At 49.5% G+C, this 26,350-nt stretch overlaps 1 protein-coding gene across 1 annotated transcript in view; it reads right to left on the bottom strand.

Annotated features, from left to right (window-relative positions):
* Window positions 1–3,343: 3,343 nt before the first annotated feature.
* Window positions 3,344–26,350, bottom strand: part of PTPRC (protein tyrosine phosphatase receptor type C) — a 28,894-nt gene continuing 5,887 nt past the window's right edge. Inside the window, exons 7-30 of the mRNA XM_059677319.1 lie at window positions 24,730–24,864; window positions 22,982–23,119; window positions 21,637–21,759; window positions 20,937–21,098; window positions 19,361–19,572; window positions 18,346–18,406; window positions 17,343–17,451; window positions 16,633–16,667; window positions 16,076–16,185; window positions 15,871–15,961; window positions 15,431–15,507; window positions 15,035–15,071; window positions 14,844–14,941; window positions 13,929–14,054; window positions 13,212–13,369; window positions 12,899–13,034; window positions 12,364–12,513; window positions 11,423–11,513; window positions 9,900–10,033; window positions 8,599–8,733; window positions 7,292–7,414; window positions 6,660–6,838; window positions 5,498–5,633; window positions 3,344–4,807 (exon numbers count right to left, since the gene is read on the bottom strand). Of these exons, the coding sequence (XP_059533302.1) occupies window positions 4,532–4,807; window positions 5,498–5,633; window positions 6,660–6,838; window positions 7,292–7,414; window positions 8,599–8,733; window positions 9,900–10,033; window positions 11,423–11,513; window positions 12,364–12,513; window positions 12,899–13,034; window positions 13,212–13,369; window positions 13,929–14,054; window positions 14,844–14,941; window positions 15,035–15,071; window positions 15,431–15,507; window positions 15,871–15,961; window positions 16,076–16,185; window positions 16,633–16,667; window positions 17,343–17,451; window positions 18,346–18,406; window positions 19,361–19,572; window positions 20,937–21,098; window positions 21,637–21,759; window positions 22,982–23,119; window positions 24,730–24,864 (3,032 nt within the window). The 3' untranslated portion in view covers window positions 3,344–4,531. The remainder of the gene's footprint in view (window positions 4,808–5,497; window positions 5,634–6,659; window positions 6,839–7,291; window positions 7,415–8,598; window positions 8,734–9,899; window positions 10,034–11,422; window positions 11,514–12,363; window positions 12,514–12,898; window positions 13,035–13,211; window positions 13,370–13,928; window positions 14,055–14,843; window positions 14,942–15,034; window positions 15,072–15,430; window positions 15,508–15,870; window positions 15,962–16,075; window positions 16,186–16,632; window positions 16,668–17,342; window positions 17,452–18,345; window positions 18,407–19,360; window positions 19,573–20,936; window positions 21,099–21,636; window positions 21,760–22,981; window positions 23,120–24,729; window positions 24,865–26,350) is intronic.

Below are 26,350 nucleotides of genomic sequence, written 5' to 3' on the forward strand. Positions count from 1 at the left end.
GAAAGCTTAGTCTGTCTCAGGGGGGAAACCCACACCCCTGCACACACTCGGGGAGATTCAGGCCACAGGTGACTGCATTGTATGGAGGGTCTCATTCTATTGGTGGCAACAGCCCTGGGCATTAGGATTCCTTCTATTGCGGGCAACAGCCCTGGGCAGGAGGCTCTCATTCTATTGGGGCCAACAGCCCTTTGCATTACAAGCTCCTATTGCGGGCAACAGCAGGGGGCAGGTGAGTCTCATTCTATTGGGGCCAACAGCCCTGGGCATTACAAGCTCCTATTGCAGGCAACAGCAGGGGGCAGGCGAGTCTCATTCTATTGGGGCCAACAGCCCTGGGCATTACAAGCTCCTATTGCGGGCAACAGCAGGGGGCAGGAGGCTCTCATTCTATTGGGGCCAACAGACCTGGGCATTAAAAGCTCCTATTGCGGGCAACAGCATGGGGCAGGAGGCTCTCATTCTATTGGGGCCAACAGCCCTGGGCATTACAAGCTCCTATTGCGGGCAACAGCATGGGGCAGGAGGCTCTCATTCTATTGGGGCCAACAGCCCTGGGCATTACAAGCTCCTACTGGGGGCAACAGCAGGGGGCAGGAGGCTCTCATTCTATTGGGGCCAACAGCCCTGGGCATTACAAGCTCCTATTGCGGGCAACAGCAGGGGGCAGGTGAGTCTCATTCTATTGGGGCCAACAGACCTGGGCATTACAAGCTCCTATTGCGGGCAACAGCAGGGGGCAGGTGAGTCTCATTCTATTGGGGCCAACAGCCCTGGGCATTACAAGCTCCTATTGCGGGCAACATCAGGGGGCAGGTGAGTCTCATTCTATTGGGGCCAACAGACCTGGGCATTACAAGCTCCTATTGCAGGCAACAGCAGGGGGCAGGCGAGTCTCATTCTATTGGGGCCAACAGCCCTGGGCATTAAAAGCTCCTATTGCGGGCAACAGCATGGGGCAGGAGGCTCTCATTCTATTGGGGCCAACAGCCCTGGGCATTACAAGCTCCTATTGCGGGCAACAGCAGCGGGCAGGAGGCTCTCATTCTATTGGGGCCAACAGCCCTGGGCATTACAAGCTCCTATTGCGGGCAACAGCAGGGGGCAGGTGAGTCTCATTCTATTGGGGCCAACAGACCTGGGCATTACAAGCTCCTATTGCAGGCAACAGCAGGGGGCAGGCGAGTCTCATTCTATTGGGGCCAACAGCCCTGGGCATTAAAAGCTCCTATTGCGGGCAACAGCATGGGGCAGGAGGCTCTCATTCTATTGGGGCCAACAGACCTGGGCATTACAAGCTCCTATTGCGGGCAACAGCATGGGGCAGGAGGCTCTCATTCTATTGGGGCCAACAGCCCTGGGCATTACAAGCTCCTATTGCGGGCAACAGCAGGGGGCAGGAGGCTCTCATTCTATTGGGGCCAACAGCCCTGGGCATTACAAGCTCCTATTGCGGGCAACAGCAGGGGGCTGGAGGCTCTCATTCTATTGGGGCCAACAGCCCTGCGCATTACAAGCTCCTATTGCGGGCAACAGCAGGGGGCAGGTGAGTCTCATTCTATTGGGGCCAACAGACCTGGGCATTAAAAGCTCCTATTGCGGGCAACAGCAGGGGGCAGGAGGCTCTCATTCTATTGGGGCCAACAGCCCTGGGCATTACAAGCTCCTATTGCAGGCAACAGCAGGGGGCAGGCGAGTCTCATTCTATTGGGGCCAACAGCCCTGGGCATTACAAGCTCCTATTGCGGGCAACAGCAGGGGGCAGGTGAGTCTCATTCTATTGGGGCCAACAGACCTGGGCATTACAAGCTCCTATTGCGGGCAACAGCAGGGGGCAGGAGGCTCTCATTCTATTGGGGCCAACAGCCCTGGGCATTACAAGCTCCTATTGCGGGCAACAGCAGGGGGCAGGTGGGTCTCATTCTATTGGGGCCAACAGCCCTGAGCATTACAATCTCCTATTGCGGGCAACAGTCCTGGGCATGAGGATCTCATTCTATTGGTGGCAACAGCCCTGGGCAGGTGAGTCTCACTCTGTTGGGGCCAATGACCCTGGGCTGGAGGGTGTGGTTCTATTGGGGCCAACAGAACTGGGCAGGAGGGTTTCATTCTAATCCAGGCAAAGACTTGGGCAGGAGGATCATTCTACGGGGGCCAACAGCCCTGGGCATTAGGATCTCGTTCTATTGCGAGCGATAGCCCTGGGCAGGTGAGTGTCTCCCTCTCCCTTCTCTGAACTCAATAAAAAAATAAAATAAAATAAAAATAAAATGATCATTGCAGACATTCAGCTAGTCACATCACACATTTTATCTGCAAGGAAATATTAGAACGTATACCTCTTTTCTGCAAATATTTATTTGTAAATGATGTTTTGTGTAAAAATAAATATTTGTAAAAAAAACTAAGCAATTTCTTATCGTGCATTATATGAGAAAAAAGGAATGGCTTGGGGGCTGGATTTTAAGAACTTTGAGAATTTTCTATCTTTTAGTCCCAATGAATTCTGGTACCAAAAGTAAAACAAACTTTAAAAGGGTGTGTGATTCCCGTGTCATTTTCTTTTTTAAGATAAAAGTCAAAGACATAGATAGTCCCATGATCGCGTGCAGGGGAGCCCCCTGGTTGATCCTGGCCGATTCGGATTCATATATATTTGCACAGAGTTCATGGGCCTCCTGCCCTTGAACGCAGCGTCTCTTATGCAGAAGGAAAAAGAAATTTTCCCCAGCTTGCTCCTGCGTTTAAAATAAATCAAACATAACATAAAATGGACATAAAGCAGGCACTGTTGCTTCACTCCGAAATCTATCTAGTAACACCTGCCTAGACCAGTGGTCGGCACGTGGTATTTTGTGGAAGAGCCGCACTCAAGGGGCCAGTTTGCCGACCACTGGCCGAGACGACTGGTCGGCAAACTCATCAGTCCACAGAGACAAATATCAACAGTACGACGATTGAAATTTCTTTTGAGAGCCAAATGTTTTAAACTTAAACTATACAGGTAGGTACTTGTTATTCACTTAAATAGGGTCCTCCTAAGGCTTAGGAAGAGCCACACTCAAGGGGCCAAAGAGCCGCATGTGGCTCGCGAGCCGCAGTTTGCCGACCACGGGCCTAGACAATCATGTCAGGATCCATTGCGAACTTTGTGGGTCTGATAAAAAAAAAAAATTAGAACGGGGAACCTGAGAAGAATGTACTGCAGAGGGAAGAGACAGGCCACTAGAATATGGTATGTCAACTACACGTTCATAGAAATGTTTTTTTTAAATAAAAACAATGAACTCAGTAAGGAGAGAGAAGATACAGAAAACCAAACCAACCCGAACGCAGGGCGGAATTTAGCCAAAGGAGTTTTCTTTATTATTTTTTTTTTGAAACATACCATTACAGCTGACATTTTTTCCTAGAACCTACGTAATGATTAAACTATAGATCTTAAAAAGAAACACCACCACAAACCTTTACACCAGTTACATTGAGCTATAAATGTTAACTGCATCACCTATGTTTTATTTATATGTTTATATAATTCATTCATGAACGTGGAACACTATGTGAAGGACAAGAAAAGACCGGGTTTCCATTTTATTATGATTGATACCACTACCTGATCACAGCGCCAGCATTTGAGAAATCCAGACACCCTTTAACATGGGAACTATGCCTGGGCCACAGTATTATTACTCATATCAAAGTTTCAGTCCACAGATATGGCCATGGGAGGTTAACACACATATCATTTGGGGGGGGGGGGTCGAAAGAAACGAGCGATGAAAGTCCCACCTTATACAGAGAACACGCCCTCTTGCCAAAATATAAACAACCCTGTGAAGATAGGAAGAAAGGTTTTGCTGGAAATTCTTAAATTGGGTGAGATGAGCCGGCCAAAGAGACTGCGCTGACTGCTAAACTGCTAACATATGGGATAGAGGGTTTCCGGACGTCAATCGCATTAACTTTTCTGTGGGAGATAATACACAGTTTTTTACTTTTATGCCTATTCCTGGAAGAGAAACAGCAAACTGTAAGATCTATGTGGATAGAACAGCGAGGACACCTTCAGGTCATTGTAGGAACACACATGTTCTTCTTGCAGCCCGCACACATTCTAGGATGTAAGAAAATAGATGCTCTAAGCTAATACTTTCGGTAACAATATTGTTTGTTTCTTTAAAAAAAACACAGACATACATCCAGGTTTCCCACCAGCCGTAGATGCACTTGAAATCCCCTCACCTCTCTCTCTGCCTCAAGAAACACCACCACATACCCACGAGCACACACGCCAAGAACCATGAAGTTATTTTTGCTGGAAGATAGAACTTTAAAATAAGCAGGAGACTGTACAAAACTGTCTTAAATATTGCCTGCGGTAGCACAACAGAAGCTCCCCACCAACACTGGTCCAAGGCTCCCCCCCCCCCCCCCCCACGAATCCACTGGACACCTGCTTTGTCCTCGTACTTGTAGAAAAACAGAAATCGCCTCGGAAGTGAGGTTTGGCGCCGCCGGGTCCACGCCCCTCCTACGCGCTCTGGGTCAGCGCTGGGCTCTCGGGGCCGTTGGCCGCGTGGTCTGTCCCCGCGGGGCCGCTGCTGGGCTTGGGGTCGTCCTGCTCTTTGCCTTCTGCCTGGACCTTCTCGGGGGCGCCGACCGGACTCACGCAATTAGCCTCCGGTTTGGGTTTGTCCACTTCGTTACTGAATTGGATTTTGTCTTCTCGGTTGGGGTTCTTCTTAACTTGTCCGTTCTGGGCCGGATAGGTGCTGGCGATGACGTCATACAGGAACTGGTACTGCTCCTGGTCAAGGGAAAAGGAAAGAAATTCGGTAAAGAATGCTCCTAGCCCAGCCGGCGTGGCTCAGTGGTTGAGCGTCGACCTAGGAACCAGGAGGTCCCAGGTTCGATTCCCGGTCAGGGCACATGCCCAGGTTGTGGGCTCGATCCCCAGTGGGGGGCGTGCAGGAGGCAGCCGATCCATGATTCTCTCTCATCATGGATGTTTCTCTCTCTCTCCCTCTCCCTTCCAATAGATATTATTTCTGCAGAGCCACCACAAATTGCTGGCAAATTCTACTCAGGTATCTTATATAATAAAAGACTAATATGCAAATTGTCTCCTCGGGAGTTTAACCGGGAGACTGGGAGTTCGATCGCTTGCTATGATGTGTGCTGACCACCAGGGGGTGGCGCAGAACATGGCGGGCAACCAGCAGTGGTGGCAGAGCACAGGCAGTGAGGGAAGGAGGAGGCGGGGAGGCCAGGAGGCAGGGACCCTGAGATTACCGGTGCACAAATTTCATGCACCAGGCATCTAATCTTATTATATTGCCAATAAGTCACTGTGAAATATCATGTAAAAATGGAAGATGAAATAGAGGAATAGCAAAGTGAATAAGAAGAAAAAGGGGAGGAGAAGAGGCTAGGGGAAGACACGGTGAACATAGAAAGTGCAAAACACGTCAAAAGCCAAGGTGAGCGAGGTACTTACAAACGTAGGGACCATTCCTGGCCTGGCCTTGCGCAGAGATTTCACTACTTGGAAAACGTCGATCACGTCTTCCGTCTCGGCGCTTTCCAGAAGGTTAAACAGAGCACAGAACAGTCCTGTTTGCTGCGACCCATCTCTACAGGAAGGAGAAAGAATTTAAAAAAAATAACTCTACCCTTTATGGGCAAAACTGATAACAGAATAAACATTAAAAAGAGCGTCCCCCATAAATTTCACCTCTGCAAACCCGAAAAAATGCTGAGAAGGGCTCAATTCTAGAATATGCGATTCTGATCGTCATGGTGAGGCTTTCTGAGGAATTCTTAATGCATTTTAGTGGATTTCCACGTCTCCCTTATTGTAACGTTTTTATGCAAACACTTGACTGTAGGCCTCCTTCGACCGATAGCGCTCTTTAAGGTGGAGATGAGGCATCTGTCACAGATGGGCCCACCTGCATGAACCAGGACCACCACCTGCATGAACCAGGACCACCCACCTGCATGAACCAGGACCACCCACCTGCATGAACCTGGACCACCCACCAGCAGTGCACCAGGACCACCCACCTGCAAGAACCTGGACCACCCACCTGCAGTGCACCAGGACCACCCACCTACATGAACCTGGACCACCCACCTGCATGAACCAGGACCACCCACCTGCATGAACCAGGACCACCCACCAGCAGTGCACCAGGACCACCCACCTGCAAGAACCTGGACCACCCACCTGCAGTGCACCAGGACCACCCACCTACATGAACCTGGACCACCCACCTGCATGAACCTGGACCACCCACCTGCATGAACCAGGACCACCCACCTGCATGAACCAGGACCACCCACCTGCATGAACCTGGACCACCCACCAGCAGTGCACCAGGACCACCCACCTGCAAGAACCTGGACCACCCACCTGCAGTGCACCAGGACCACCCACCTGCATGAACCTGGACCACCCACCTGCATGAACCAGGACCACCCACCTGCATGAACCAGGACCACCCACCTCACCCACCTGCAGTGCACCAGGACCACCCACCTGCATGAACCTGGACTACCCACCTGCATGAACCAGGACCACCCACCTGCAGTGCACCAGGACCACCCACCTGCAGTGCACCAGGACCACCCACCTGCAGTGCACCAGGACCACCCACCTGCAGTGCACCAGGACCGGCACGTTCTTGTGGTGCTTGCTCCCGTCCACAGACTTCCTCTTGGGCAGCTGTTGCTTGAGGTCCCGGATCATGGAGACTAATTCCTTGGGCGCCGAGGGGAGCTCGTCCGCGCCCCAGCTGCTGTACTGATACTGGTACACGGTGCGGGGTTCTTTCCTCTAAAACCGGAAGCGGGGGGCACGTGAGCTTGAGGGCGGGATGGGGGGCAGCCCCTGGAGTAATTGCACAGTCACACTCTCCGCACCATGTCCTCTCCAGACCCCGTGTCAACCTTTCGTTCTGAACTCGGGACCTCGACGGGCGCTCTGCCCTCATGGAGTCATTGGTGTCCATTTGGACACCAGGTTGTTTACATCAAAGATTTACACCCCGGCCGGTGTGGCTCAGAGGCTGAGCATCAACCCATGAACCAGGAGGTCACAGTTGGATTCCTGGTCAGGGCACAGGCCCGGGGTGTGGGCTCCATCCCCAGTGTGGGGCGTGCAGGAGGCAGCCGATCCTTGATTCTCTCTCATCGCTGATGCTTCTCTCTCTCTCCCTCTCCTTCCATCTCTCTCAAATGAATAAATCATTTTTTAAAAAGGTATGCACCCCACGAATAGTTCATCTACCTTGGAATGTCTCAGCTCGAACACACGGAGGGTGTAGCCTGAAGACGCGGTGGTGTCTTTCGCGTGAACTTCTACGTCTCCGAATGTTTGCTTTCCTTCTCCCCAGTACTGAGCGCAGGCCTCCTGGGTGAGAAAGAACACGGTTCCGCAACAACGTCTACTCCAGCATCCTCCATCTCCCTCCGTCTCCCTCCGTCTCTCTCTCTCCTCTCTTTCCCTTCCCCCTGTTCCATTCAATGGAAAGGACTGATTGCGTTCTGACCCTGAAGGCTGAAAACTCATAAAACTCTAACACCTGTGTTAAGGACGGTGGGCACCCATTCAACCCAGGCGTGGTGTTTCCCTGCGTGGGCCACTGGCACCTGGGAAAACCCGGGGGAACCAGGACACACGGCACAGCCCTGCCGTCTCCGCTGTCGGGCATGGACCTTCCTTCCTCCCGTCCACGCCCTTGTCATCGCCTCTTCCCAATGCGTGGCCTGAGCTGCTGTGGGTCATGACCTTGCCATAAGGCAGGTCTCCCTGCCCCTCCCACGGCCCCCGGAGGAGACACTCCACGTCTTTGGAGCTTCGTCTCTGCGTCTGATGACCAGCTCCCTCGGCAGCTCAACAGACGCTGACTGGACATCTGTCTACAGGGTCGGACTGAAGAGGTGGGTCCTCTCTACAGATGGTTCTCCACCAACTACCTTCCCCCAACGATGGACACAATGGGCAGCTCTGCCTGCACGCCCGGGCCACTGACCAGCTGAAACAATTTAGACGAAGGAAGAGGTTGCTGCAAATGTAAACATATATCTCTTTTAAAAAATCCCACAGCCTGACCGGCGTGGCTCAGTGGTTGAGCATCGACCTATGAACCAGGAGGTCATGGCTCAATTCCCAGTCAGGGCACAGGCCCGGGTTTCGGGCTTGATCCCCAGTGTGGGGTGTGCAGGAAGCAGCTGATCAATGATTCTGATCATTGATGTTTCTCTTTCTCCCTTCTTCTCTCTCTTTAAAATCAATAAAAAACATATTAAAAAAATAAAATCCTATCCTATGTAATAAAAGGGCAATATGTAAACTGTCCCCTCGACGGGAGCTCAACCAGGGTGCAGGGCTGGCTGGCCAACTGCCTAAGGCCCCGCCGCCTGGCCAGCTCTGCCCCCGATTGGCCCTCCACTTACCTATCGGGGGCGGGGCTGCCGGCCAACCTCATATGCCCGCCCTCCAGCCCCCCCTACTCCCGGCCAGCCCGCCTGATTGTTCTCCCCCCTTGCATGAATTCGTGCACCGGGCCTCTAGTGAAAGATAAGCGTGCAAACCTGGTCTCCGTTCTTCAGTTCTGTCAGCATGACGATGACTTTGACTTTCCTCTGGAAGACCATCTGCCAGAAGTCCCCGATGGTGTCCTTGAGGGGCCCTTGAGCCGCAATCATCACTTCAGGTTTCCAGTAACTCTTAAAAAAAAAAGTGGGGGCTCCGTTACTAACTGACAAGAGCCGTGGGTTCTGAAAACAACCATTTAGAAACACAGCCGCTTGCTATGTATATGAATGCTGCTACGTAAAAATAGTGAGACTCTCAGGCCCATGACATAACGTGGTATCTATACGCAAAAGACCTATTAGCCAAAGACGATACTGAGCTGAGCACGTACAGTCAGGTTCGGAACATCCATCACAAAACTAACCAGTTATCCTTCCCAAAATGCCTTGTGTTTTTTTCTCTAAAAAGGTTAATGCGGTTGTAAAAGGAAATCGCATAAGCGTTTCACAGGATCTTCGTTACGTCTCTACTGTATTGGTGTCTACACAGTCTTCAGGTGGCTCACCATTGAGTTAATAATCTATGAAAGGGCTTTAGGAAAATTTGGGAAAGAAGTTAAGTCCGACTTAGTAGATATTCCAAAAGCTTTTACTGAATAACTAAAGGTTTCGTGTTTGAATTTTCGGTTTATTGAAAAGGTATGTGACACGGACGCACCCAATAATTCAGAGGATCTGATGAAAAGTTTTTAACTGTGCAAATATGCGGATTTGGATTGGCTTACAATGTGGGAATCCGAGTAAATACAACCATTTTCAAACCCTTGCACTTGCTCACATTTTATTTTGCAAATGAATACGATTAGAGTTGTGTTGGTCGTAAATGGCAAGTAATAGCATTGTCTTATGTAGTAAGACAACTTGCAAGGTTTCAATATCTTTAGGCCTTTCAATAAGTTAAAAATATAGTATTAAAAATGGAAAGTTTCATGCCAATCAACATCGTTGTTGTGGCTAAGCTCATCATTCTTTTATAAAATCCCTTAAGGCCCTGCCAGCATGGCTCAGTGCTTGAGCGTCGACCTATGAACCAGGAGGTCACGGTTCGATTCCCGGTCAGGGCACAGGCCTGGGTTGCGGGCTCCATCCCCAGTGTGGGGGCTGCAGGAGGCAGTCGACCAATATTCTCTCTATCATTGATGTTTCTATCTTTCTCTCCCTTTCCTTTCCTCTCTGAAATGAATAAAAATCTATTTAAAACATAAATAAATAAAATAAAATCACTTGAGAGTGGCCATAATAACATCGATTGAATGTTTAAAGGGCCAGATTCTGGGCTCTGGAGACGGGGCACCTACCATTACAAACGAGGCGTTGATGTATCTGCCCGCGTCCTCGGTGTCGCTGTCATCGTCCGAGGACTCGTCCGACTCGTGCTCGCTCTCCTTGCTCACGTCCAGCTCGTGCCTGAGCTGCACTCTGTTGAAGTCATCTGCGCACGAGAAATTAGGGGTAGGTCTCCCTTTAAACTGTCGCCTCTCTGCTCGGTGGCCACGTGGAATCGGAAAGCAATTGAGAAGCGACAGGCCGCCTGATGTAAATGTGTTGATCGACATGGATTGAGATCTGACATAAAACTCGGTTCTAATCGATCAGCAAATCACAAAACAGAAATCTTAGAAAGAGAAGGCTCCAAACAGATTCCAGGCAACATACCTGGGACATAGTTCAAGGTTAAACCACACACAGAGGTCATAATTTCCCATGTGATCACTCAGTCTTAATGCATACACCTGAGTTTTCCATGGGACATTAGCAGTTGCTTGATATAAATTAAAAAATACATATATATGATAATAAAATACATGGCTTAGGGAAAAACCTATTTTTTTCTATTGTATTCTATTAACAAATAATTAACATGTCAATGGAATCAGTATCTCCAATAAATTATTATTTAATAAAAAAAATAGTTCTAATTCCTCAGTTTCTCAATGGAAAAAAAATTTAATAGCCCGATCAAATGATCTGATGACCGACATCCCCATCCATTTCATATTCTCCACGGCATTCATAAAGAATTTTCCAGAAATGAACTAGGCCAACCCTGCACTGATCCGACTTATTTGGTCTTCTAATTTATTAGCTGGGGTTATATTTTCTCCAGGTTAGTTTTTAAAAATGTTTTTATTGTGGACAGTATTACAGATGTCCCCCACTTCCCCCCCGCCCCTGCTCAGCCCCTAGCCACCCCCCACCCCCACCCCAGGCCTTCACCACACCATTGTCTGTGTCCATGGGCTATGCAAGTAAGTATACACGTTCCTGGGCTTATTATTTTAGTATATTCAACGGAATAAAATTATAGCCCTCCCAGATGTGGTTCTAGCACTACGCTTGCAGAGTGGAATTCAAGTCTCGAAAACTGTGCGTAGTTTGATCTGCGAAACGGAAGGATTGGCAGTTGACAGGGCGCTACCCACCCCCAGCGATAAGGAGGGAGAAAAAGCAAGCCAGCCTCGCTCTTGGCCAGTTACCCTCGGGGGAAATAGCGGAGATGAACGGAAGGTGAGACAGGTCTGGTGGAGAAAGTGGCCCCCGTTCCCCTCCAGCGTGAGAGGTGACACCTCCCCGACACCCCACTTCTGAGACAATCGGTGGGAAGAAACCAGTGGGCGCAGTTGACCCCCCAAAGTCCCTCACGAATGTCTGGGGTTCAGAGCCGTTGCTAGACCTTCGCTTTAAAGAGCCTGTTGACCAGTGTGCGTGTGTGCGCCTGTGCGCGTGTGTGCGTGTGCGTGCGCGTGTGTCGTCCACCAATCAAATCCCAGAGAGCTTACGAGTCTCTGACACAAAGAAGACGACGACATGAGCCACCTACACGGGATGACGGAGGACGCCCTGTTTTTGCTTTTGTTCTCCTCCTTGTTCCCAGCGTGCTGTGTCCTCCAGCTCCGGTATGACGGGAGTCTCTGTGGGAACCAAACAGAAGCGGTGGGAGCCGCGGCCTCGGTCCCGGGGCGCCACGAACCAGAGCCAGACGCCTGTTTCAAGGCGAGGTGCTCCTGGCCTTGGCAGCCAAAGCTGTGCTTCTCTACTGTTACTTTTAAAAAATATATATTTGTATTGATTTCAGAGAGGAAGGGAGAGGCAGAGAGAGAGAGAAACATCCATGATGAGAGAGAATCATGGACCGGCTGCCTCCTGCACGCCCCACACTGGGGATCGAGCCCGCAACCTGGACCTGTGCCCTTGACTGGAATCGAACCTGGGACCCTTCAGTCCGCAGGCTGATGCTCTATCCACTGAGCCACACAGCTAGGGCTCTATTGTTACTTGTAGCCTTCGCTGTAGACCAGCTGAGTGAGGAATGGTGGACAGCGCTGGCTGTAGAATCAGATTTCTATGTTTGAGCGAGTCTACCCAGGGGCTAGGTGGTTCCCACAGCACGGGAAGCAGCACCCCATGGAGGTCATCTGTACGCATCATCATCATCATCACCATCATCATCATCATCATCACCATCATCACCATCATCACCATCATCATCACCGTTATCACTGTCATCATCATCATCACCATCATCACCATCATCACCATCATCATCACCATCATCATCATCATCACCATCATCATCACCGTTATCACTGTCATCATCATCATCACCATTATCACTGTCATCATCATCATCACCATCATCACCGTTATCACTGTCACCATCATCATCATCATCATCACCACCATCATCATCATCATCACCGTTATCACTGTCACCATCATCATCATCATCATCGTCACCATCACCGCTATCACTGTCCGTACCTGGAACTCAGCCTCCAGTGGGGAAGGCTCGCTGGGCGGGTCCCTCTTCTTCATGTTCGACAGGTAGGGGTGGAACTCGGACAGGCTCACTTCCGTCTCTCCAAACTGGTTGTACTCGACCAAGGCCTGGTGGATCAGGATGTACTGTGCCTACGGTTTCACAGACAAACACAGGTCACGAGTGAATCTACGGTCTTATCCATCCCATTGAAATAGTTACACTTTCCTCTAACTTGGCTCACGGGGGCGGGGGGGGGGGGTGGTGCACGGAAAAGAAAACGTTATCTCCAACATTTAAATATTCTAGAAGTTGTTCTCATAGTTCTTTGGGATATGAGCACGTTTCATGTCAGACATGTGCCCTGACTGGGAATTGAACCTCGACCTCCTGGCTCTTAGGCTGATGCTCAACCCCTGAGCCACGCCGGCCGGCCGGGCCCAGTATTTGGATCTCTTTAACGATCACCGATCCCACCACCAAAAGATGGAGGTCAGGCAGCAAAGGAGAGAACAGAGAGGGAAGGGGAGGCCGTACCTCCACCTGGACCATCAGGCACCTCTGCCTCCGCAGCTTGACCACGTAACCGTACACGTCCACCCTGTTCTCCGCCTCCAGGCCCTCCAGCATGGCGTCGATGCCGATGTAGGTGCCCGTGCGCCCCACGCCAGCGCTGGCGACAGAGACACAGCAGGGGAGGCGTGGTCCCGGCAGGGCAAGGGGTGCCAAGGCGGCGGGGGTGAAGCAGAGGGAGGAGTGTGAGTGGATGCGCCCAGGTGGTCCCCGGCGTGGCCGTGGCCAGAGGGTAGATGCCCGCCCAGCCCTGGGGCATCCCCCGGAGGCCCCTCACCTGCAGTGCACCAGGATGGGGCCGCTGAAGAAGTTGCTGAAGGCGTTGACTCTCCTGCGCAGCTTGAGGAGCAGGTGGGGGTCCTCGGGCACCCCGTGGTCCGGCCAGCTGGTGAACTGGATGTGTGTTACCTCCCGCCCGGCTATCTTCTCTTTTTTCTAGTCGGGAGAGGAGATGTTCTTTGAGCTGATTTCATTTTTCCAAAGCAAAATAAATAAATGGAAGGGGACGGGGGGGTCCGTACAATACCTCCCCCTCTCCCCCCATGCACGCTTCTTTCGGCCATGGCTGCATTGTCTTTCTTTTCTTTTTTAAAAATATATTTTATTGATCTCAGAGAAGAAGGGAGAGGGAGAGAGAGAGAGAAGCATCCATGATGAGAGAGAATCATGGATCGGCTGCCTCCTGCATGCCCCACACTGGGGATCGAACCTGCAACCCAGGCATGTGCCCTGACTGGGAATAGAATCGTGACCTCCTGGTTCCTAGGTCGACGCTCAACCACTGAGTCACGCCGGCCGGGCTAAAGTCAGTTTTTAAAAACCTGTTGATCTTCAAAGAATCAAACTTCCCAACATCAACTAAAAGGACAGTTTTGTTTTTTTCCCCCCTAGCTTTGCAAGTGGGCTTTAGGGATAAGTCGATTCTCAATCTTCCAGGATTGTATTTTTGGACGAATAGTACGAAGACAAAAGTGACGTAGTGAAGCGAACTCACGTTGGTGATGGTGAACTTCTGGATGATGTAATCTGGGCAGGTTTTGTACTCCGTGACCTTCACAAGGACATCCCCATACTCCCGGGCGCTCTCCTCCATCGATGGCCAGTACTCTGCACACTTGTTCTGCAGGTTAAAATAATCACGAACAATTCCGGTTTTCAAAACCGCAAGTATTCATGATTTTTTAAACATTCTTATATATGCACTAGAGGCGCAGTGCACAAATTCGTGCACGATCGGGGCCGGCCAGCCATGGGGGGTTGGCTCCTGCATCGAGCGTCTGCCCCCTGGTGGTCAGTGCGCATCGTAGCGACCGGTCGTTCGGTTGGTTGGTTGCTTAGGCTTTTATATATATTTCTTTTTTAAATTGATTTCAGAGAGGAATGGAGAGGGAGAGAGAGCGATAGAAACATCAACGATGAGAGAGAATCACTGATCAGCTGCCTCTTGCACACCCCCCACTGGGGATCGAGCCCAAAACCCGGACATGTGCCCTTGACTGGAATGGAACCAGGGACCCTTCAGTCCACAGGCCGACGCTCTATCCACTGGGCCACACCGGCTAGGGCCCAAGCTCCGTTATGTTTCAAGTATTCACAGGGACTTGTGAAATGGGCTCACAGAACTTATAACAATACTTACAACAGGAAATAGGAATCACATTTAAGTCCAGCAGTTAAGCATTGACACTGCATTCCCATTTACATATAGGTGCATGTGGACATCTAGGTACACACGTACAAATCTGATTTTTTTTTTTATACGTAGATGAAATGTTTCGATCCAGTGTTCCTCTGATTAAAATAGGGAACCAGCTCTCATCACCAAGCAGGTGACCGTGGCCTTTGGAAATGGGACCCGTCACTCTCTCTTCTCAGCTGCCCCCCCCCCCCAGAGTCATCGGGTCCTCACCCTGTTCCCTTCTTCGCATCGAGTGACCATGACAATGACCGTGGCTTTCTGTTCCCAGATCATCCTCCAGAAATCATCCACCGTCTCCTCCCTGGGACCTAGGAGGGGGACACATGCAACCTAAGACACCCCTTCTTTGACGCGCCCCAAAACGGTGCCTCGCAGAGAATCCGAGACGGTCGGTGGGTTACCTTGTGCAGCGATGTACTTCCTGGGCTCCTTGTAACCCTGTGCAACAGACACAAACAAAGGCATATTGTCAACCGAACGCCCGGTCATTCCTTCATGTGCAAAATCGGGGGGCTGGGGGGGGGGAGGGGCGGGGGAAGGACGGTATTTTGCCACTGTTTCTCGGTTGCAAATTTCGCTGGGCATTTCCCATCAGCGAGGATTGTAATAACTCATCCAGGCATTGGACTGGGCTAACCAGGTCAGGTGGCATTTACAAACAACAGACATGACTGGCGTGTGTCTGTGCTCTGCACCCAAAATGTTGCCGTGGCCAAGAAGGAACGGAAGGCAAAGGTCCGAGGACAGAATGGGGAAGACAGACGTCCCCTAACCCTGGCCGTGGGCGTTGTACTCACATCGATGTAGCTGGCGTTGATGTAGTTGGACCCTGCATCTCCGTTGATCTCCGACAGCTCCACGCGGTTGTAGTCATCTGCCCGGGGAACAGAAACAGGAGTCAGTGATGAAGAACCAAGTCAACGCTGAAGGACCATTTTGGCTCAGCGCGTCGAGCGCCGGCCTGCGGACTGAAGGGTCCCCGGTTCGATTCCCGTCAGGGCACAGGCCCAGAGTTCCTGCTCCATCCCCAGTAGGGAGCGTGCCGGAGGCAGCCGATCCATGATTCTCTCTCATCATTGATGCTTCTCTCTCTCTCTCTCTCTCTCTCTCTCTCTCTCTCTCTCTCTCTCTCTCCCTCTCCCTTCCTCTCTGAAATCAATAAAAATATATTTTAAAAAAATACTGAAGAACTCGGGAGCCCACCCGTCTAGAAACCCCGCTCTCGGCCCCCACATACAGGGCAGGATGTCCACGTAGCGGTTCTTGTTCTGGTTGAAGGACTTCCGAGCCTCCTTGATGGGGAACTTGCTGAAGACCCGGGGGATGCTCTGAAAGAGACCAGGACCCCGCGGTCACGGCAGGTCCCACCAGAGCGGCCTCCCCCTTGCCAGCGGCCGCCGCTGTGGCAGCGGGGCGGCCTGGGCCACGCGTCCTTTTCTCACCTGAAATTCGGCCAGGAAGAGTCTCCCTTCGTCCGCGATCTTCCTCTTGTACGTTTCCAGCAGAACGTCCGCGTGGATCGGCTCCACGTTCATCAGCTGTTTCTCGTCATCTTGAAGCAGAGGGAAGAGTCAGGACCAGCCAGGGGCGTGGCTCCCTCTCAGAGGGTCACACGCATCTCCTTACGTCTACATCTTAGGACTTTAACCCTTGCTGGTTAAGTCAGTAAATGCAAGCGTTGTCATCGTCTCTACCGAGGAGGTCCGGGTTAGATTAAAAAGTGTTGTTTTCTGATTGAAAATGAATGGATTTAGCCCGGCTGGCCTGGCTCAGCGGTTGAGCATCGACCTAGGAACCAGGAGGTCAGGGTTCGATCCCCGGTCAGGGCACACGCCTGGGTTGCGGGCTCCATCCCCAGTGTGGGGCGTGCAGGAGGCAGCCGGTCCATGATTCTCTCTCATCGTGGATGTTTATCTCTCTCTCTCCCTCTCCCTTCCTCTCTGAATGGATTCAAATGTGTGGGGAGCGTAATTCATCCGTTAAAAAAAGGCAAACTTACCCCTTACAACCAGTTCCTGTTCTTCATCCAAATTGCTGGGGAAAGAAGAAACGTACATTTCTATTCTGCAACGTAGCATCCGATTGGCTCTCAACTCATGTTTAATTAATGTGTCACAGGAAGGAGGGAATGGAGGCAGAAAAGATAAAAAGGAGAGAGGAAGGGGTGTGGGGAAGTGGCCCAGGGAGGGAAGAAAGAGGAACGGGGGGGGGCGGGGGGAGAGGAGAGGAGACGATGAAGGAGGAGAGGAGAAGGGAGCAAAGGAAAGACGAGGAAGGAAAACATACCAACGAAGGGCTGCCTGCTCCCCTCAGAGAAGAGACGGATTTATTTGAGTGTAAAACGCTTGTTTTTCATAAAATGTAGCTGCCCCTGGCCAAGGGCATGCATATGCCTTCCCAGGGCCCACCTTTCTTTGGTCCTGGCCATGCCTACGTCCCTCTGGCCCATTTGGCACGGAGATGAATATACTTTTCGTTGGTCGTCATGGAACGGGATCCATGCCGTCATCAGCGAACGTAGAAAATGTTGGTATTTGATATAAACCAATGGGACCAGGCTCAGCGGTGAGCCGGGCGTCATGTGGCCTTGTCACTTGTCCCTTCCCTGGTCCCCAACTGGCCTCCCCGGTGGGCGCCCTCCCCATTCTGACTATTTTAGTATGTCTTTCTTTCTTTTTATTTTTTTCTCACTTAGACATCAACTCTTACCTGGACCTACTCTTGTGCAGGTCGTAGATTTTATAGAGAACGACCATCAGGGCGATGGATGTCACAATGATCAGAAACACCAGGAATCCGATCAGGGCTTTGGAATTATCTAGAAGCGAATTAGAACACGCGGAGAGCGGTTACTGAGAGCACAGAGTTCGCCGGATTCTTTGAATCGTCACCTTCAGAGTGCGACACTTTCATCACGTTCTCACTTCGTTTGAGGTTTTCAATAATAATAATGATGATAATAATAATAATAACAACAACATATTCAGAATGAGACCAAGCACAGGACATGCCCAGTGTTGTGAATTTTGCTGATATTATTCAGAACCGATACAGACATTTTAGGAATATTTGCAAAACATATTTCCAACAAAAGACTTTATCTAGAATATTAAAGAAGTCTGACAATTCAATAATAATAAGACAGGCAATTCAATTTAAAAACAGGCAAAAAGGCCCGGCCCACACAGCTCAGTGGTTGAGCATCGACCTATGAACCAGGAGGTCACGGTTCAATTCCCGGTCAGGGCACATGCCCGGGTTGTGGACTCGGTCCCCAGTGTGGGGCGTGGAGTAGGCAGCCAATCCATGATTCTCTCTCATCATTGATGTTTCTATCTCTCTCTCCCTCTCCCTTCCTCTTTGAAATCAATAAAAATATGTTTAAAACACACAAAACAAACACACTTTGTTGCTAACAGGAACAAGGATCTGACATATAATCATCACTGAATAGTCTATGCAGGTTAATCCGTTTATGAATTATTTTCTGAAATCAACAACCCTTTCATCATTGAATTTCTTAATTTGCATTTAAGAGATTGTGTTTTAATATGACGTTCATCTTTTGGGGCGACTTAAAATACGATGCTGATGAAAAATGTAATTTAAATGTTTCATAGTTAAACATGATATGAATGTAAACTATTTAAGCATGGTAAGTTTTAATATATTTTAAAATATCAATATAATAAATAGCCAAGTAATGACTTACAAGATGTTGATTTAGAAACACTTCTTGGTGGTCCACCATAATTCCCATTGTGGTAGTAAACCTGAATATCCATGATAAAAGAGAAAATAGTTTTCTCATGTAAATTTTATATATCATAATGTAACATAGACATTATTTCTTATACAACAATTTTTTAAATTTTTATTAAGAGTGTACTGGTTATCTTGAATTTAAATTCGAAACTACAAGGTTATGTCAATATCTTATGAAATATTGTTAAAAAAGAATATATTTAACAGTGAACAAGATATAAAGAAATCTGAGCCCATTTAAGCCATAATGCAAGTTATAATTCACAAGAGTAAAGAAACCAAAGGAATAAAACCGAGCAAGCACATCAACACAGTCATAATTTAGAGTCAGATTCCCTAATAAGAGGCGAATGTCTTGGCATTTTACTTAAGATGGAAATATCGTCCATGTTGTGTTAACAAGAGTTATGCATAAAAAGCACACAATGGGTTGGCTGCTTTGGCTCAGTGGATAGAGCGTCGGCCTGCGGACTGAAGGGTCCCGGGTTCGATTCCAGTCAACAGCACATGCCAGGGTTGTGGGCTTGAACTCCGGTAGGAGGCAGCCGATTAATGATTCTCCCTCATCATTGATGTTTCTATCTCTCCCTCTCCATTCCTTTCTGAAATCAATATATGTGTCTGTGTGTGTGTGTGTGTGTGTGTGTGTGTATAAACTAAACTAAAAAAAAATAAAAAGCACATAAGGATGATCTAGAATAGATCAGTCAGATAAAGGGAATATATTGATATCCTATTGAAGCCCAAAAATATTCTGACAAAATTCTTGCTTGAAACCGCTGTTGTTAGCACCAGGGGTGAAAAGTTTGGAGTCAAACTTTCAAGACTTTTGGGGTGTGATGGGGTCAGACCCCAGGGCTTCCCGAGGCCCTGTGAGCGCTGGCCTCGGTAATGGGAGTCCTACAGAGCCCTCGTGACGACGGGGATCCGAGCTCCAGGGGGAACAGAAATGGCCGCCTCACCTCAAAGGTGAACTGTGTTGAGTAGTGAAGCCCCGTCACGTTGAATTTGCACTCTTTCCTAGAGTCATTTTTAAACACTTTGCCCCCTGTTTTGACATCCAATTTGTAGCTACCGTTGTTGGGGCCATTGAATTGTACCGGCGGGACACAGGTTACCTCCATGCTGTTGTCGGACAAGGCCTTCACCATGACGTTCTGGACCTCGCTGGGGTCTGTCAAAAGGAGGAAAGATGGGTTCCTTGTGGGGTCCATGCCTGTCTACGTTACTTGACACTCGACGCACGCGTACAACAGAAGCCGTTCTACGTGTCCGCGTGGGGGTGGGGGTGGGAAAGTGACCACAAGTCCTTCCGTGAAAACAACGGTAACAACACGTCTGAAAATAGATCACCGCTTCATTCGGGGAACAGGAGCTCACGGGTGGTACTGGAAGCCTTGGGCGTTCGTGGCTTCCCGTAGGGACAGAATGGAGAAGAAGAAGAAAGGAGAGGAGAGAAGAGGACAGGAGAGAAGAAGGTAGGGGAGGGGAGGGGAGGGGAGGACAGGAGATGGGAGGGGAGGAGAGAGGAGAAGAGGGGAGGGAAGAGGAGAGGAGAGGAGGGGAGGGGATGAGATGGGAGGGGAGGACAGGGGAGGGGAGGACAGGGGAGGGGAGGGGAGGGGAGAGGAGAGAAGGGGAGGGGAGGATGCTGGGAAACCGAAGGCCTGCGTCCAATCCACATCCTCCTTCCTGGATGAGCTGCCATTGTCCTGGGAGCTCCCACCAGGCGGGACCCTTCAGGAGCAGCTGCTACTGGTCTTTGTTTCCTGCGACATCACAGAAATGCAGGACCCGGACACATGCATGAAGCTCGAGGCCCCGGACTCTTGCGACCACCAGCTCAGGGACGCTGAGAACATCACCGCCACCCCAGCCCAGGACAGGCCTCCTTCCCGAGCCCGGCGCCAGGGAGGGCCTCTGGGGCTGCAGATGCCGCCTGGAGCGCGGTGTCTCGGGTGCCAGGGCCCAGTGGAGCTACCGTTCCCCTCGGGGTGGGTCTAGCTCTGGCCCGGAGACCATGGAGACAGCGGACAGGTGGCGAGAGCCAGAGGCCGTTGAAAGGAAACCCCGAATGGACCATAAGACGCGGACAAAATACTTTTGAGGAATTGCTCAGCCAGATGAGCAGAGGTGATGCTTTGCGAGGGAGACACTGCCATGTGCCGATGGCGCTTACTCCTCTGGGTGACAAAGAAAGCCACAGACAATGGGTTTTTAATCTAAGTTGGCGAGGCACCTTACGGCCCGAAATCTTACACGTTGTCCCGGTGATAAGCCCTCACTCACGCTTCGTGGTGTTTTTGTTTTGTTTTGTTTTATCATTCTTATGATTCTATCTGAAGAACACAGAGAACCCAGGGAACGTTTTTAAATTATTGTGCTCTCAACGATTATACACCCGAGATGTAAGGAAATGGGCCGGTGGTTGTCCTTGCCTAAGGAAGCGTGAAGACAGCTGTACCGTGTATTAAAATGCACATACTTTGCTCCGTGCCTTTCATAGAAAAAAAGAAAGCATTAAAACATAGAACTTACATGTTGAGGCTGTTTGAAATGTACACACCCCAGCAGATCCATTGCGTTGTACTTTTCCAATGACAAAGGCGTGTACTGTTACGTTATAATATGTATAAGGGTTCAAATTGTTCAAATCATATTTGTCCTCATTTTTATTCAGGTTGAAGCAATTTGGGGGACCTCAAGGGGAAAAAAAATGGAAACTTTTAAGTCATTACAAGTCAAGATCACCACGTATTTCATCTGGTGTCTACATGCAATGATTTCTAGCCAACTACAAACGGAGGGACTGAGAAATCAATACATCCTCGCTGTTCAGAAGTACATACAATGACCGGCAATTATATCGTCCTGGACAAACTCAAGCGTTCACACCTCACGGCTTCAGAGGTTGAATTTGGCACGTACACTGTTTAAGAAGTTCACCGCAAAGAGGCCCTTCCTTCTGGGCTTATCATGAACGCCGTGAGCTGTGAGGTTTCAGAAGGACGGCATTTCTAAGCCAGCCTTTTCTCCTAACACTTGGACCCCTGATATCAGCTCCTGTGTGGATTTTAGGTGCCAATCCATCCGGTCACGAATAACCAGGTCTACTCGACAGTGAGCAGACGCGGGTCTAGAACACGGTCCCTGGGCTCCACTCCCTCCACCCACTCCTAGCGCTTTCCAAGTCCTGATTTCCTTTTCCCGACACGGAATTAAATTCTATACAAATTACCTGAATTTGTGGCATTGTAACAAAGATGATAATTATGAAAAAAACGTTGAGGAGATTTCCAGGTAGCCCTTCCATGTGTTGCATCGACAGGTTCACAGGTAACATTTGAAAGTGGGTCTGGAGCTGTGGAAAAAATGAGAATAAGATATAAACCTGAAGCCAGGTGGGAAAGACTCTTCGTATTGTGAGCATGCAGTCTGAATGGCCATGTTTTAATTAATCCTGAATTAATAATGACATTTTTTATCATTTTAACAGTATCATTTCAGAGAGAAGGGAGAGGGATAGAGGGATAGAAACATCCATGATGAGAGAGAATCATGGATCGGCTGCCTCCTGCACGCCCCACAGTGGGCACCAAGCCTACAACCCGGGCCTGTGCCCTTGACCGGAATCGAACCCTGACCTCCTGGTTCATAGGTCGATGCTCAACCACTGAGCCACGCCGGCCGGGCAATCATGACATTTTTAAAAAGACAGCTGGTCATATTAAATTTGCTTTAGAGCTCACTCAACGGAATCACATGTCCCATGGACCGACATTCCACTTGAACACATTAGTGGCAGCCGTGTCTGAGGGTCGCTGGGTGTACACAGACTATCTATCATCTTTGACAGGCTGCCCAGAGTCACTGTGTGGATCCATCGAGCACGGATCTCATCAAATATATGATCAGGTGTGAGCTACAGCCCACGGTCACCACCGACCGTATCATGGCGAGTTTCACTGCCTAATTATTAGCCGGGTCCTAGCCGGTATGGCTCAGTGGATAGAGCGTCAGCATGCGGACCAAAGGGTCCTGGGTTCAATTCCAGTCAAGGGCACATGCCTGGGTTGCAGGCTCATCCCTGGCCCGGGACCTGGTCGGGGTGCGTGCAGGAGGCAAACCCATCCATGTGTCTCTCTCACATCGATGTTTCTCTCTGTCTTTCCCTCTTCCTTCCACTCTCCCTAAAATTCAATGGGAAAATATCCTCGGGTGAGGATTAACAAAAAAAAAAAAAAAAAAAAAAAAAAGGAGGTGGTGTTGCTCAGTGGAGAGGGGAATGAACTGGGCAATGAGTGAACAAGCATCTCTCTAGCTCACGCTCTGTTCCCGCCACAAGCACACAACTGCCTAGAGTTTGCAACAACAGCAGTGGCGGCGGCAGCAAAAGGCTTGACAGGGTTGGGGCGCCCTGCCAGTTACTTCTAAATTCTACTTCAAATGTTGATACAAGAGACAAGGACGTTTTCTGAAACCCTTTCGCCGAATCTATCACATCCGTTTCTGCGACCCTCAAAGAATCATGGGAACATGAAAAGAAAAGAAATATTACAGGTGCATGTCAATGCTACACTCACTTTCGAAATCTGTTTGAATAGTCCTGTTTTCTTCAACAACGAGATGGTTTTCATAGAATACTTTTGAAGAACAAATGTAATTATGGTGGGGCTTAAAGCCTTCTTCTGTAAACAACTTCTCAGTCGAAGTAAAATTTTCTGAAAGAAATAAGTATTGCCTATGAATATCTGAATACAACACTCTGCATTTAACTTTCTTCGGGGATCTCGTATTTGTAATTAACACCCATTAGATTGAAAACCCACACGAGTCATCAAAATGATACATAAAAGATCCTGAAAACGATTAAGACAGTGCCTCCCTTTGCCACGCCCGATCTTAAGGAAAAGAGGAGGAAGCAGAATGGATTTCGGGAGCGTCCCTGACGGAGCCGACGGAGTTAGTTCGCGGTTGGTTCTCAGTTCAGAACAGAGGCCGCCCCAGTCAGCCGTCACCTAACGGGTATTTTAGGTCATTGTTTTCTCACCCGTCGGCTTTCCTCCGGCTGCGTGTGCCACCCCACAGCCGGCCCCATCCCTGTGACAGGGCGAGGGCCACCAGGGGCACCCCCATCCTCTGTGCGTGTCTGTCTCCCCAACTGTGGCCCAGCAGGTGGCTTGATGCAAAGGGAGGGAGAGGCCAACTCAATCGATTCCCGTAAACAGGACTAAGAAGGCGCCCCATCATTACTCATCACAGAGCACCGGCATCTCCATCATTGCTCCTCCCCCCGCCCCCCAACAGGAACCCAAACCCATGTCCCTAGAACAGTGGTTCTCAACCTGTGGGTCGCGACCCCTTTGGCGGTCGAATAACCCTTTCACAGGGGTCGCCTAAGACCATCCTGCATATCAGATATTTCCATGACGATTCATCACAGTAGCAACATGACAGTTATGAAGTAGCAATGAAAATAATTTTATGGTTGGGTCACAACATGAGGAACTGTATTTAAAGGGCCAGAAGGTTGAGAACCACTGATCTAGAAGCTTTGCTTGTGAATGTCGGTGGGGGAGGAGGGGGCTGGCCCAGGGAACACGCGAGTCCTGGGACCTTACGATCCTTTCCCTTCTCCTTCTCGCAGCATCTGCGTCGTCATCATTTTTCTTATAACCCCCTTCTCTGCGCCTTGTGTTTAACAGTTGCCAAGAAAATGGCTGTGATGTACCGGATGTCTACTATTTCGGAAGTTATTTTTCAGGGGGCGTAGTTGTCTATTTTGTAAATTGGGGTGGTGTAGAGAGTACAATGATTTGACTCCAAGCGATGAGAGAGAGAGAGAGAGAGAGAGAGAGAGAGAGAGAGAGAGAGAAAGAGAGAGAGAGAAAGAAGAAGAAGAAGAAGAAGAAGAAGAAGAAGAAGAAGGAGGAGGAGGAGGAGGAGGAGGAGGAGGAGGAAGAAGAGGAGAAAAAAGAAACAGAGAGTAAAAGAAGGAAGGAAGGAAGGAAGGAAGGAAGGAAGGAAGGAAGGAAGGAAGGAAGGAAGGAAGAAAGGAAGGAAATAATTTCCTACCACAAAATTTCTCTAATGGCCCGGCCAGTGTGGTTCAGTGTTAAGCGTTTACCCAGGAACCAATTGGGGGCTGGGGGGCGGGGGGGCGGTCATAGTTTGATTCCAGGTTTCGGGCTCCATCCCCAGTGTGGGGCGTGCAGGAGGCAGCTGATCCATGATTCTCTCTCATCATTGATGTTTCTCTCTCTCTCTCCCTCTCCCTTCCTCTCGAAACATATTTCGTAAAAACATTTTCTGAAACATGCTGTGTTCTTACCACACTGATGGCGGTACTTAATTTTATTTGTGTGACAATCCCTCATTACTTTGTCAGTTATGTTCCACTTTAAACAAATAGAAGTGTCGGCTTTTTCCGCTTCTACACATTCATCTAACTTGAAATTTCCAGGGCCTGTCGAGAGAAGATAGAAACAGGTGATTAGTATTTCGTCGTGTGTCTCCTGTGCTCAGTGATAGTCACTGACCCCATCCTCACGACATGGACTTTCCCAAGCACTGAGGTCACTTGGGGAAAAGTCTACAGGTGGGGTGTTTTTTTGTTTGTTTGTTTCTTGATTATTGTTTGTCCTTTTTTTTTAAAACATCACGCATCTTGGTAGCTGTTTATTTAGAATTTGCGCTCCTGGAGAAAAACAGAACGTAAGCAATCGCCCAGAAAAAAAAACAAAAAAAAAACTGCATTTCCACACGTTTTTTAAAGAACGCCTGGCCCGTTTTGTTTTCGTATTTATATCTTCGGTGTGTTTTTCTTCATTTACCCTTTGATTTTTTTTTTTTTTTAATTATTGAACGATGATCACACAGAGCATGCGGGCTCCCCCGTGGGGAGTGTCTTTTAAAAAAAAAAAAATGCTGTTTTCTGTTTTAATGAATCATGTATTTCAGTACTATGTAGAGAAAATACCTTAAAAAAATTTTTTTTTCCAGAAAAACATCAGACTGAACTCCTTAAATGTCCATGAACTGACGGATCGTCTTAGGTTACCAAGTGGTTAAACCCCTAGTGCACCCCCCCCCCCCCCCCCGTTTCATTAAGATGCGCTTCATTGGAGCAGAGCACGGAAGCTCAGAGGGAAGGCGGGGAGGGAGGGAGGGAGGGAGGGGGGGAGGGGGGGAGGAGGGGATCAACCAAATGTAGGCATAGATGCATCGCCCATGGACACTGACAGTAGGTGCTGACGGCCTGGGGCAGGCTGGAGGGGGTCAATGTGGGGGAAGAAAAGGGGGGACATAGGTAATACTTTCAACAATAAACATTTTATAAAAAAGATGTGCTTTAGGGCATTGGGTGGGGCGGGGGGCGGACCTCAGGCGCCTCTCTGGGCATCAGCTTAGCAGCACCACCTGCCCCACGGCCCTCACGTGACTATAACCCTCGTTCCTTGTGTGAAAGCAGTTCTGTTCTTGCCACAAACATCCAACCCTTGTCGTTGTCACTCCCTTCACTGTGCTCCAGACACACGTGTGTTTGAAACAATAAACATGGAGCACCCTGGCCGGCGGCTCAGGTGGTTGGAGCATCGTCCCGCCCACCCAAAGGCTGTGAGTTCGATTCCCAGTCGGGGCCCATACAGGGGCAACCGATCAATGTCTCTCTCTCTCTCTCTCTCTCTCTCTCTCTCTCTCTCTCTCCAATAAAAACAAGCATATCCTCTGGTGAGGACGGAAATACTTTTTTAAAAAGGATAAATATGCACATGTATGTATTAATGACTCGCATGAAGTGGAAGAGAAAGAATTCTTGTGGATCATAGCTCGGAGGGGTGAGTCCGATCGAATCCGCCCGAACCACTTAGGAGAAGACGGGCGGGGAGGGGCAGGGGGAGCGGGGAAGGCGTGACCGGGTCCCTACTGTTCACTAGGTTAGGGGAGTAGGA

Source organism: Myotis daubentonii, chromosome 20 (genome assembly GCF_963259705.1).
Source record: "Myotis daubentonii chromosome 20, mMyoDau2.1, whole genome shotgun sequence".
Taxonomy (NCBI): domain Eukaryota; kingdom Metazoa; phylum Chordata; class Mammalia; order Chiroptera; family Vespertilionidae; genus Myotis; species Myotis daubentonii.